This window comes from Camarhynchus parvulus, chromosome 19 (genome assembly GCF_901933205.1).
Source record: "Camarhynchus parvulus chromosome 19, STF_HiC, whole genome shotgun sequence".
Lineage (NCBI taxonomy): Eukaryota > Metazoa > Chordata > Aves > Passeriformes > Thraupidae > Camarhynchus > Camarhynchus parvulus.
The window spans coordinates 4,452,836-4,465,437 of NC_044589.1; the positions used below are offsets into that span (position 1 = coordinate 4,452,836).

A 12,602-nucleotide genomic window follows, 5' to 3' on the forward strand; every position below is an offset into this window, starting at 1 on the left:
CCTTTTTTCACCATTTTTTTCCTCCCAGAGCTCTAACATCCCCCCTAGGATGTGTTCTGTCAGGGTGTGGGTGTCCAGTAATCCAGTGGTGGATGAAGGGTTCTCACTCATTGGGAGACTCAGCAGAACATGAAAGAAGTGCCTGCCTTTGGAATTTAGGGTTCTTCCTCCTAAATTTCCTTAACATTGTCTCCAATTATGATTCCCACCAGGGCCACCAGGTGCTTCAGGACCCAAAGGGCCCCCAGGACCCATTGGAGCCCCTGGATCACAGGTAAGGTGCTTTGGTGCTTTGGGGTGGAGGGCAGAGGGGGGTCAGGGGTGAAACATCATCCCATGCACAAGGAGAGAGAGTAATCTTAGATCTGCTGTTTTGTTCCCCATGAAATTCTGTGATTTAATTCCTTTTTCTGTGATTTATTTCCTTTTTCTCATTCTGGATTAAGAGGCTGAAATGGTTGTGCTTTCCAGATTTTCCCTTAATCATAACAACACATTGTGCTGCTGCTCTGTCAAAACATTTCACTGTGGCCTGAGTTGATGCAAAGGATCTGACATGGGCTTTACTAACACAGTGATAGAAAAACTCTGCATTTCCTGTGGAACACATAAAAAGAACAAAAATGCATCAATGGGAATTCACCAATTCACCAGAGTGATGTGCTAAGCCTACTTTTCCAGACATAGCACTTTCTATTCAAGAAAAATATCACAAATTCCCATCAGTTTGATTATTTATTGATACAAACATTGTGGAGGGGGAAGATAATAATGGAGTGGGAAAAACTCACTCCAAAGAATTTATGGTAGAAGAAGGGCACAGTACTCACATGGATGGAAAAAGCTGATTAAATGGAAAGAAGTGAAGTCATGAATAGGGAACTGCCAAACTGCTCCAAACTGTGGTTGGCTGATACAAAGGGACTCAGTTTTGGGAAGAGTATTGCTTAATGTGGAGGTGAAACAGCAGCATCAGATTTTTCAGAGGAATCCCACATGACTGGAGAGCACAGAGAAAGGTTAAGTAACTTTATAGAGAGATGTAGCTCAGATCTGGTAAGAGGAGGTTTGGAACTGAAAATAGAGAGGGAAGATTTTTCCTATGTGTTTATTAACCACTTTGAAGAAGCAATGAACAACAGGTTAGGGAAAGTTTGCCAGTGTAGCAGAATCCTTTCAATTAGGAAATTCTCTGGAGAACAATGAGAAACTCCAGATAGATACAAACACAGTGAGAGATTTGGCAGCCAAATGACAGATGCAGTTTAACATCATTAAATATAAGGTAATTCACAATTCATAAGTAGATTCTGCAGCAGAGTCTGGCTTTTTGACATGCAACACACACTGTAAGCCTTTTATTTTTTGCAAAACTGTGCAATTCAGTGTTCTTGAGCATCCCTGTCTCACCACACACCAAAGGATGCTTTGGGACACTTGGGCTTTGTCCATGCTGCATGTTTGACATGGGGCCAAGCCTGGTCTGTGCCCTACCTGGTTTGGCAGCCCCAGGGAACCTAAGCCAGGCCTAAGTCTCTGAATGCTTGGTGGGGAGCTCAGCTGGGCTGGTGGGGCAGCTGCAGGCAGGGAACAACGTGCTGCTGGTGAGCAGTGCTGGCTCCCAGCTGGAATGGGAGAGGGCTCCTCATTTTCACTCTTCAGTCACACATGTGCCACCTCCTTGGGTCACTTCACAGGCACTGAGCTCCTCACAGCAATGCTCCTTTCTCTGGGCCTACAAAACCCATTTCTCTGGGTGCTGATGTGGGGATTTGTGGGGCTCTTCCTAACCAGGCTGGCTCAAATCCCCTGGAGGGGAGCTCCAGACTCACTTCTGCAGCCTCCAAGACAACGTGCAAGTCACTTGTGGTGGAAAAAAAGCATCTTGTACGTGGCTGTGGGGAGAAGGGAGCTGACAGGCTCAATATAAACAAACAATATTGTTCTCTCTTGGTCTGGTTAATAACTGTGGCTTCTCTGGGTGGATAAGTGAAGAATTTGGATCGATTTCTGCATAGCAGTTCAATTAGTAGAAATCTGGAGACTGTGCCCTTCTTAGCCATTGGTGACTGCATTATAGATTTGTTCAACCCAGGGAGTAAAATTATTAGCAGAGATTGGGCTTAATTTCAAAATTGTTTATTAGGGTGAGTGAATAGCTTCAAAATAATTTCCACTACACAATCCAATTAATTTTCAGGTATGTGTGCTTGCTCCTGCCACCCACTGAGGCAATTAAGAAGTAGGGGCAAGCAGTGGGGATTTTTAAGCTAAACATACTACCTGTGTAATAATTTCTTCTTGGTAACTGAGAACAAGAACTGTCCTGTCATACTGACCCCAAAAAAATGTTACATCAGGGGCCTGCAGTGCATTAAAAGAACCAAATAGAGGAATCTGCAGAAAGTGCAGGGTTTGGGATATCTGCAAACAGAGCTCCTGTTGTGTGTGCATGAAGGAAAAAGAGAATCCAGCCCAATTGCTTAATGGGTATATGAGGTTTTCAGGAGCTGAGGATCACTAGGAAATGTATTCACTACACCTACACAAAGGCTGCACAGTAGAAATTAATTCCTCCTCATTCTGCATCTCTTCCAGGGCTTGCCAGGATCTCCAGGACAGCCTGGACCAAAAGGATCCAAAGGAGACCGAGGAGAGAGAGTAAGGTTTTACAGGCACAGGGAGATTCCCACAGCATCTGAGGGCTGTGGAATTTTACACAGCACAGGTCTCACAGATGCAGTGGGACCACAGCCATCACCAACCTTAAATTCAGTTTCTGGAGGAAACAAGATGAGGTTTCCTGTACAGAGAAGGAGTTGAATTCCTTGCATGGTCAGGTATTCCCCAAAGAGATTAGCAGATTTGCTAATTTAGATTTGCTAATTTAGATTTGTTACCCCAAAGAGGTATCAAAGACATGGTGGGTAAAGGCCTGTGGAGACCAGCTTTCTTCCACCAGCCAAATCTGTTTAGTGTGGGGTGTTTTGAGAGGTCTAAGGCTTTAAAAACTCACCAGATTTTCCTCAACCAAAGTCATTCCCCAGGTCAAATGATGTTCTTAACATATTTGGAATACTGAAGTCATGTTCTTAATGTTTATGTGCCTCAGTCCTTAGTGGGCTGTCCAGTGCTGATAACTAAACAGGGTTTGAATGTTAATTCCAACCTGGTGAAGTTTAGGAACTACCAGAGAAATAACTGACAAGGGTGTAAGTATTTCAGATTCCCAGCCCAGCATTCAAGCATTGGGAAGGGTTTGAAAGGGGCATTTGGGCCTTTGGCTGCTTCTGTCCAGCTGAATTGCCAAAAAGTCATGGTCTTTGAAATCTCTAGGTGAGTCTAGGAGCACAAAATCACTTGGGAGTGGAGTGGGTGGAAGAGGATCATCAGCCCTAGGTCTGAAATGGGCACCATGGACTGTGGAGAGCTCCTGAGACCCCAGCATGGAGAGAGCCAAAGGAGGGGACAAGGCCCAGGAGGAAAACATTGTCTGGTTCCTGTGAAGTGATGGATGTCTGCAGCGGTGGCTGCACTCCACAGCTGTGGGAGACAAGCTCCCTTTCCTCCCAGGTCTCCTGTCCCACAGATGGGGGTGATGGGGGCTGCAGGTGTGTGATTCCCCCATGACAGAACCTCCTCTGCATTCCTGCTCCCCTTCCAACCCAGCAGAGCAGAGGATGCCTTGAAGAGCCAGGACAGGGAAATGCAGATCAGTGAACTCCAATGTGCTGACTTCTCCAATTCCTGGGAATAACCAGCCACAGACAAACTGCTCCTCTGTGCAGACTGTGCAAGGTGCTTGTTTCACCCCTCCTGAGGCATCAGGAGCAGCCGAGATCTGAGGGTGGGGCACACCTGCCTTTGGAAATCTCTGTTATAATTTAGTTTTGGGTGCTTGGTCCTGTTCTTATGAAAGAAGTCACTTGCACTTCCCTGAAAGACAGAGTTGGTCATTTTTGTACCATTTTCCTTGTGCAGCTCAGCCAGTTTGGGCATGACTTGGCTTTACAAGTAGATTGCAGACTGATGGAGTTCTGGGACTAGAATTCAAGATTCTGGTAGAAAGCAAAACATTAACTGATGAGGTGGATGCACAGATTACAAATTACATCTAATCTCATTGCCATTCAATCTTTATTTTCAGCTTAAAAAATAGAAAGACATGGTTTGTGGCAAAGTGTCACATTTCCATCCAGGAAACTGATAAAACTCTTCCTCAATGATTTATTTAACATTTTTCTGTAGTTTCTGGTCGACCATATTACTAATATTACTACTAATATACCATATTATTACTACACTTATTTTGAAACAAAATCCTGTTGCATTGTGTCCATTCACTCCTGACAGATCCCTTAGAATTTGGTTTTGTTCCCTCCTTGCTGGGGATTTAGAATTGTAATTCTCCTCTTAGGTTTGGGACAAATGAGATTTTCAAATATCAAAATGTCTTGATAAAAAGGAAAAAAACCAAACCCATATTTCCAGTTAGTGTGGAAAGGGAAGCTGCCAGCTTTTCCTGTCAGAATTTCTGTAGGATGCTCTGTGTGCTTTTTGTCTTTTGTGAGTGTGGCTTTGAATGCTGGTTTTGACAACTACATGCTGCAATTTTGGGTTTGGTGGATAAAAATGAGGGCTCGAGCAGAGGAGCTGTGCAGCTGCAAAGAAAAGCAGAGAGGAGGGGGAGGTTTACAACATCTACTGAGATTTGAGAAAATGTTATTATACATTCTTGCTGCTTAATCTTGGAGAGAACAGATGTGGGAGAGACCTGCAGCAGTCAGAGCACAGCCCCTGGATGGCTCAGCTCTGTGTGCTGCTCACGCTCAGCCTCTGCTCAGCCCAGGCACTGCCAGCCAGGGAGGCTCCCCAGCATCTCCAGGCATTCTTCAGAGCACAACCAGGGAGGCCTGGGATAAAAGATATTGCCAACATCCAGCCTAAATATCCTTTGATCCCCTTTAAGCTGATAACATCCTTTCTGTTCCTCCTGGACATGGAGCACAGGCTGTTTATGTATTTTCAGTCTGTTGTTGTGCTCCTCTCTGAGATTTTTTCCTCTTTGCCTGTGCAGAATCCAAGTACTTCCCCTTGAAGATACTGGGAGCACCTGACAGACTGGGCTTTTCTCCCTGTCCATAGGGGTCTGTTCCTGGTGCTGGCAAGGCATTCCATAGGAATTAATTCCATGGGAATGTTCTGTAGGTGCCCCTTGGTTTTATACAAATTTGATGGACACAAACCCAGCAGCTCTCCCTTTCCACTACCATATCTGTAGTATATGTATATATATACTAGAATACCATATACTGCATATACATATATGTACATATTTGTACATATATTTCTACATGTACATATATGTATATATTTTTTGGGGGGGGAAAAAAGGATGGGTTTGTTGCTGTGTGTGTCTACAGGAGGAGAGCCAGGGGAAATATGTGGCTGTTTCATTAATGGATTTCTATGAATGCTTTTACACTTTGCCTCTTCTTCCCAAGCTCCTGCTTTCTCACTAAATAACCTGTAACTGCTCCCTGGTCAGGGATTCTGCCCTGCCCCAGCTGCTCCAGGGTGGGAACACTGGGGAGGAAAAGATGTTCAGTTCAACAGCATTTCTTTCTGCCCCAAACCAACACATACTAGTTCAAACTGTTTCTCTTAAAGAAAAAATAAAATAATTTAAAAAAAAGAACAAAAACCCCTCACTGAGAACAATGTGAAAATTAGCACAGCAGGAGAAAGAAACAAACCAAGCAAAATATTGTACCTGTGTTTTGATCAGTAGCAGTGGGGTGTGTGGAGCAGGAGCAGATTAAATCAGGGCTTGGTGGGAGTCCTGGGCTCTGTTCTGGCTGGGACAGCATCACTTCTAGCAGGGAGAAGAATGCAGTGTCTTTGTACAAACAAATCTCCAGCCAAATTCCTTCCTGCTATAATGTAACTGACTGCTGGAAAGTTCAGAAAACCTGCTAATCGTCTTACAGAGAGGGCACTGAGCTCAGGAGCTCTGTATCCAACCCAGCTCCTCCAGAGCCTGATGGGATTTGGAGCTGATACTTGACAGAAAACCATAACCCCCTTTTGCTGTCTCTAAGTGATAATGTCAAGGGAGAGGAATTTTTTTTACACATTATCCCAAGTGTAAGGTTTTTTTTTTTCCATTAAGCCATCTTAATTCCCCTAGTAAAAATTACACTGTGTTCTTGTCAAGTGGCAAAGAATCTCCTAATGACACTGCCTTTATTTCCAACAGGGGCAAGCAGGTCTGCCTGGAGAGAGGGGCATTAAGGGACTTCCTGTAAGTGCTGCACTCCTGGGTGGTGCCAGGCTCAGGTGGGGCTGGTGCCTGGCACTGCAGGTGCCACTGGAGCTGCTCCAGAGCTGAGCTCTGCTGCCTCCAGCTCAGACATTTGTTCCAGACACCCTCACCTTAACAAATCCCTCTGCAAATGAAGCATTCCTGGTGTGAAGCACAGTGCTGATGTGACCAGGGGGCATCAGGGGGCTGGGCTGTGCCTGCAGATCCCTCTGGGCACACACAGCAGCTCCTGGCACCAAAGGTGGGCACAGTTAAACTGCTCAAAGTCCATCAGCTGCTCTCAACTCCCTCCTGCACCTCAGCTGGCCAAGCTGAGCTGGAAACCCTGTAATGAGTTAAGAGATGTGTCCAAATGATTTTTTGGCAATACCTGGACAGATGCCCAGAGGAAATGTCTGCACTGGCACATAAGGCCAGTGGAAACAAACCAATGGTGGTGAAGGTTGGCTGACAGAGATCTAGTGGAGAAAATTGGGGTTTTTTTGGCTGGCAGCTTCCAGAGAAGCCCCAGAGCCTCTGGGAGGGTTCTCATCTCTCTTCCTTGGTTCCACCTCATCATTTCATAAAATTCACAGAACCTTTTCCTTGGTCCTTCCTCCTGTGCTCACCTCTGCTTTGCAAATGTCTCAGGGATGCCCAACAAGTTTGAGGAGCCCAAGCCTTTTGACTTTATTTTAGATTGTTAGTTTTGTTTTATGTTTAGTTTAGAGTGGTTGAATCTCTCCCTGGCATCTGCTCTTCAGAAAGTGCATGAACCTCCTGGCTGGGGGGAAACATGGGAGCAATGTTCACAGCACAGAGAGATCTTTGTTCAAGAAATGTTAGTGAGCATCTTCAGAGGCAGAAGGTGATGTGACTAATTAATAAAAGCAGAATGGAGGGGTTTTCTGTTCTAAATCAAGGTAAACATGTCCATGTTTGGGGGAAAGGAGCAACATATCTGTGGTTTAGCACACAATGCTGTTCACTGAGAGCCCAGTGAGATGTCTGTGGCCTTGCTGGGGCCCAGGCCATGGCAGGTGGCCCCTCCTGCAGCTTGGCCACTCCTGGACAAGTTCATTTGTGTTAGAAGTGGTGGTGACCTCCTGGGAAGCTGACAGGAGCCAGGGCAAAGCTCAGGAGAGCACTTTGGCCCCTGGCATGAAGGTCCATGTGTTTCCTGCTGGTGAAATGCTTCTTTAATTTGCTCCTTTGGTGGGGAGGGATCCAAGGGCTCCTGGAAGGCTCCTCAGCCCCATGTAACCAAGTTTCCTTCCTTTGTTTCAGGGTGAACCAGGCAAGAAGGGTGAGGAAGGTGACAAAGGTGCTGATGTAAGGATGTGTTTCTACTGTTTTACTTTTGGTTTTGTCACTTTACTGTCCTTCAAGCCTTTAACAGGTGGGTTTGGGGGCCAGAGGGTGAGTCCACAGTTAAATGTGCAGAGCAAGTGTGCCTTGGGTTTGAATTTAATGTGTGCCAGAAATCCTGGTCTGTGAGGTTTCCTTGGCCATGTTGTCACCATGTTCTTGAGCACCTCAGTCCCCAGAGGTTGTTCTGTCACATGGAGCTGCTTGGGAATTGCTTCCCTATTGTCCCTCCCAGCTGCTGAGGGACAGACTCCCAAAAGAGACCAAACTGCAAGTGCAGAGCATTGGAGTTCTCACATCTCTGCTCTCAATCCCTGAAACACTTCCCAACATCTCTTTGGCCCTTCAAGCCCACACTTAAGGTGACAAGGACAACAAACTACAGCTTGAATGTACATGAGGAGCTCTTTGAACAGGGATTTCTCCTGCACTCCTGCTTTGGTCATCTCCTCTTTTGCATCTTTTCATTTTTAAACATGCACACTGTAGAGTATGAAAGTGACATTATGGACAAGAAGCCTATTCTGCAACACATTCTAATGTTAGTTTGGTTTTCTTTCTTGCAGGGGGAAGGTGTCCAACAGCTTCGAGAGGCTCTGAAGATTTTAGCTGAGAGGGTATTGATCCTTGAGCACATGATAGGAATTCATGGTAAGCACTGCTAAGGTTTTCTTCTCCAGGGAACCAGGGCTCTGCTCAGGCTTGATGGTTAAACACCCTCCCACTCTCCTGAGCTCTCTGGTGTCTGTTCAAGCCCCATTTTCAAAACTAGGTACCATGAATTAGTTTTGAGTTCCAGCAGCTGTAGTACTTCTTCTGGCTTTCCAGTAGCAGGTGAAATGACCCTTACAGTGATTTTTGTTACAGTTCAGGCAGCCAAGTCATGAGCAGCAGCTCAAGCCATGTGGCATAGATCATCCACCAGCTTCCCACAGAGCTGCTTGTTCAAGTCTTTAGGCCAGATCATTTAATCCTGTTAACAGCATCTTCCAAGTGACTTGTACACCTCTGAGGCCCTTGCTTTGTGCAGCACCAGGTTTTGCAGAGAAAGCCCAGACAGTGCTGCCATGTCACCCTGAAAATCAGTGATTTTCATGTCACCCTGAAAATCAGTGATCCCTGAACATTTTGTGATCGTAACTTACATGAAACCTATTTTCACAGTCAGATTTAAAGAAATTCCCACATGTTTTACATTCAGATAGATTTTTGTGATCTCTTGAGGCTGTTGGCTCTCCCGTCACTGGGACAGTGTGTACATCATCCCTTAAAGAATGTTCTCTTCCCTTAACCACAGGATGGTGTTGGTTATTGTCACAGGAGTTGGTTATTTCCAGGTTGTAGCCAAGGATCAGTTCTCTCCCAGCTGCCAAAACCTGCTGTGCCAGAACAACAAACACCTTCTGTGTTTCAGAAACACAGTTAGAGGCAAAATGTTTGGCTCTGCTATCCCAGCCTGCGAGCAGCCAACCTGCTCCATGGCACTGAGCAAGTCCCAGAGCACTTTTCTGTCCTTGACACCTGGAACCTCATTCCTGGCCTTGCTTGTGAGCCCACCTCACACCTCCCCTCAGATCAGCATCCACTTTTATTGGGATGTGGCCTTTGGAGATTGATTTAAGCTATGGGAATGCTAAGTAGCTGAAATGCCCAGCAGTCCTGACAGTGCCTCACTGCACAGTAATTCCATCCCAAGCACTTCAGGCAGCACTTTGGGATCCCAGCCCTGTCTGGAGGCAGCAGAGCTGGGATGGAATTGCTGCTGGACCCTTCCAGTGCCAGGGCATGGCTGGGCTGGAGCCTGCTCTGCTCTGTCACTATAGGACACAAAACACAACACACACACACCGCTGCTCTCAAGGTGAAAAAAGAGAAGTTTATTTTCTGACTCCAACATTTATAGTTTTCTAAAAGTTACAGTGGGTTGGAGGGTGACAGTGCCACCTCTCCAAAGACACTGGACAAACCAACAGTCTATCAAATTTCTCTTCTTCCATAAAAGAATACAAAACAATAAGTTATTTACAAAAAGTATGTGAGAAAGTTCGTTACAAGAATGTAAACATCAGAAGGCTTAGAAAATCTTAAAAAATCAGAGCAACACTGCTCAGTGGCCTCCTGCCCTTGGAGGCTCCAAGTGCTATTTCCAAAAGCAACAGGCAGCAACAGCATAAGATTTTTGGGAAACCCTGAATCACAACCCCATGATTCAGCCACACTCACCCTGCCCTTACCTCTTGCTCTCATCCTGCTTCAGTTCACATTTTCATTCCAAGGGGAGAAAAATATATTTTTATACATTTTGTATAAAAATGTATAAAAAGCTGCTTTGCTTTGAGCTGGTGGAGGTACCAGGGAGATGCCCACTTGATTTCCTAGGCAGCAACCCATGCCAGCTAGGGTGGTCTCCATGGAAGAGGGAAAGGGGGGTTCCCTGAATGAGTCCATTAGAAAAAGGGATTTACAAGATCCAGGGTCTGGGCCTCCTTTGGCTTTTACTTTGTACCTTCATTTATAGTGATATAAAGCAAAAAATCACATCCTTGGGAATCTTCTGTAGACCCTGGGAGTGGGGTTCACACACCTTGCCCCAGCAGAGCTGCCTGATTTTGGTGTTTTTTCACATTTTCTGTGGAAATAGAGCAGCAGCAGCAAGGTATGTGCTGCTGTTATTTTGAAACAGTCATTTCAGCAAACCATTTGTATTGATCTGTTACTGCTTGGGATGGAGATGAGTTATTTACACCCATCTGTACTTCTATACCAGTGTAACTGCATCAGCAAAAATGGATGTTTTTTGATTGTGCACTGTGGTTAGGTCATATTTAAACACCTGTATTGTATGACTTTAGGGATTTTTTTGTCCCATAAGTATTGATAATTTTATTCCTACTCTGTGCTTTTGAATAGTTCCATTCTTTCACTTCACACATATTTTAGGCCCTAAAAAACACTGTTTAGAAAGAGAACTTGGAAATTAAGGCATATTTTCCTTGTGCAATTATGTTCATCTTCGTGTATAAGGTTAAAAAAGCCCTAACAAACAAAGAGAAAAGACATTAAATAACAAAAATATTTTCCTTGAGCACAGACCTCCCTGGACTGAAAGGCACCACAGAGGTTTAAATCACCCAGCACCAACTCTCTGGTCATGTTCCCAGTGTAGGTGTTAAGGATTTGACCACAGGTTCTGGGGGCAGCTCAGCTTTAAAACTCCACTCAGAAATGCCAATCCCATGCTCTCATTTTCCCAAGAAACTTCCCACTGAGTGTGGTTTCCAAAACCACAGCCACCCAAGCAACAAGGCAAAACATCCCAGCAAACAAACCTCTCCTCTGCCCTGGGAGGGCAGCTGGAGCTGCCCTGGCCTGGGAGCTGCAGAGAGCAGCCCAGCAGGACACAGCAAAGCCCAAATTGTTTGGCAGGGTTTGGTGCCAGCAGACAGAGCCCAAATCCTCTGGCAGCCAAACTCTCACTGGAAACAGAAACGCTGCCTGGTGGGATCAAACCAAGGCTGGCACATTGGGCTCCTGGCAGGGAAACACAAACACCCAGCTCTGGAGGCAGAAGGAAGAAGAAATTGGGGCGTTGGAAATGATGAGGCAGATCAAGCCACCAGCATCTGTCGCTGAAGAGTGGCTCAGAGCAGCGTATATTGAATTTGTTCAGCTGAGGGAAGAGCAGGAGGCTGTTACCTGGAGGTGCTCTGGGAGCAGGGACAGCCACCATCCATCCCCAGCATTGTTGCTGGTTTGGCTGCAGCCCAGGGTGGGTCAGTCCTTGCATTCAATCCTTTCAGTGCCTCCAAATGTCCTTTGCTAGGAGGGAAATGGTACTTAAACCCTAAGAGCATCACTGCCCACTGCCCACCAGCTCATCCTCCAACACCAGGAGTCTGTGGGCAGTGCTGAGTAGTTGCTGCAGCCCAAGTAAATTCATAATTAATGTAAGAACAGTGTCACTGTGATACTTTCTGAAAATTCCCTTCACCAGGATGTCTTCTTCTGGAAGCTGAGAAGCCTCAGAAAAGAATGAAAACAAAAATTATCTCAATGCTTCTCCTGTGTTTGCTGCTTTGGAATGTGGTCTGGAGATCATTTACCAACAGGTGCATGTTTGATTGGTTCTATGTGAATTGTTTTTAATTAATTACCAATCACCATCAGCTGTGTTGGACTCTGAGGAGTCAGTCATGAGTTTTTATTCATTCTTTTTAAACCTTCTGTCTGTATCCTCTCTCTTTCTTGAGTATAGTTTTCTATAATATAATATCATAAAATAATAAGTCAGCCTTCTGAGAACATGGAGTCAGATTCTCATCTCTCACCTTGTCCTGGGGACCCTCACAAACACAACAGAACAGCACTTTAGGAATGGAACTACAAAGGAGAACAGGCCCTGCAGTAGGAGCACTTACCCCAAAGAGCTCAGGCAGAGCAGAAGGAAAATATCTAATGGAGGAAAAGTGTGATGGCAGCAAAGCTGTAGCTCCAAAGCTGCTTCCTGCATGGAGAGCAAACAGGAGGGAGATTGTGGGAATTCATAAAATCAGAGGGTTTGGGGAAAGCTGCAAAAGGCAGGCCCCAGAGGCAGTAGAACTGTGATTAGAGCTAAGCAGTAGACATGAGATAAATCAGCAGAAAAATTATGTAAAAAGTAGAAAAGTAAGGACAAATAGAACAATGGTCTGTGTATTAACGCTTGTCTCGAATAACTCCCTAAGCTGCAGAAAAGTATATCTAGTGAGATATTAGGAAGTTCTAAGCTTAATAAAGGAGCTCTGTGCATTGTGTTTTAAGGCTCACAAGCAGGTATTGTATTTGAAATAAGCAAGCATTGTTTAACCAAAGGTACATGTGCTTATAGTGATTGGATAGAACTACTGTCAATGTGCTTTTGCTTTGTGATATTGGCCAAAAAACTTTTAAA

At 45.2% G+C, this 12,602-nt stretch overlaps 1 protein-coding gene across 7 annotated transcripts in view; it reads left to right on the plus strand.

Annotated features, from left to right (window-relative positions):
* Positions 1 to 12,602, plus strand: part of COL26A1 (collagen type XXVI alpha 1 chain) — a 172,394-nt gene that overhangs the window by 154,869 nt on the left and 4,923 nt on the right. For 6 of the 7 annotated variants that reach the window (XM_030962403.1, XM_030962406.1, XM_030962409.1 and 3 more), the window contains 5 exons: positions 213 to 274; positions 2,599 to 2,661; positions 6,260 to 6,304; positions 7,592 to 7,636; positions 8,239 to 8,323. In XM_030962403.1, the coding sequence (XP_030818263.1) occupies positions 213 to 274; positions 2,599 to 2,661; positions 6,260 to 6,304; positions 7,592 to 7,636; positions 8,239 to 8,323 (300 nt within the window). The remainder of the gene's footprint in view (positions 1 to 212; positions 275 to 2,598; positions 2,662 to 6,259; positions 6,305 to 7,591; positions 7,637 to 8,238; positions 8,324 to 12,602) is intronic. The other variant, XM_030962408.1, reaches the window with a different exon arrangement.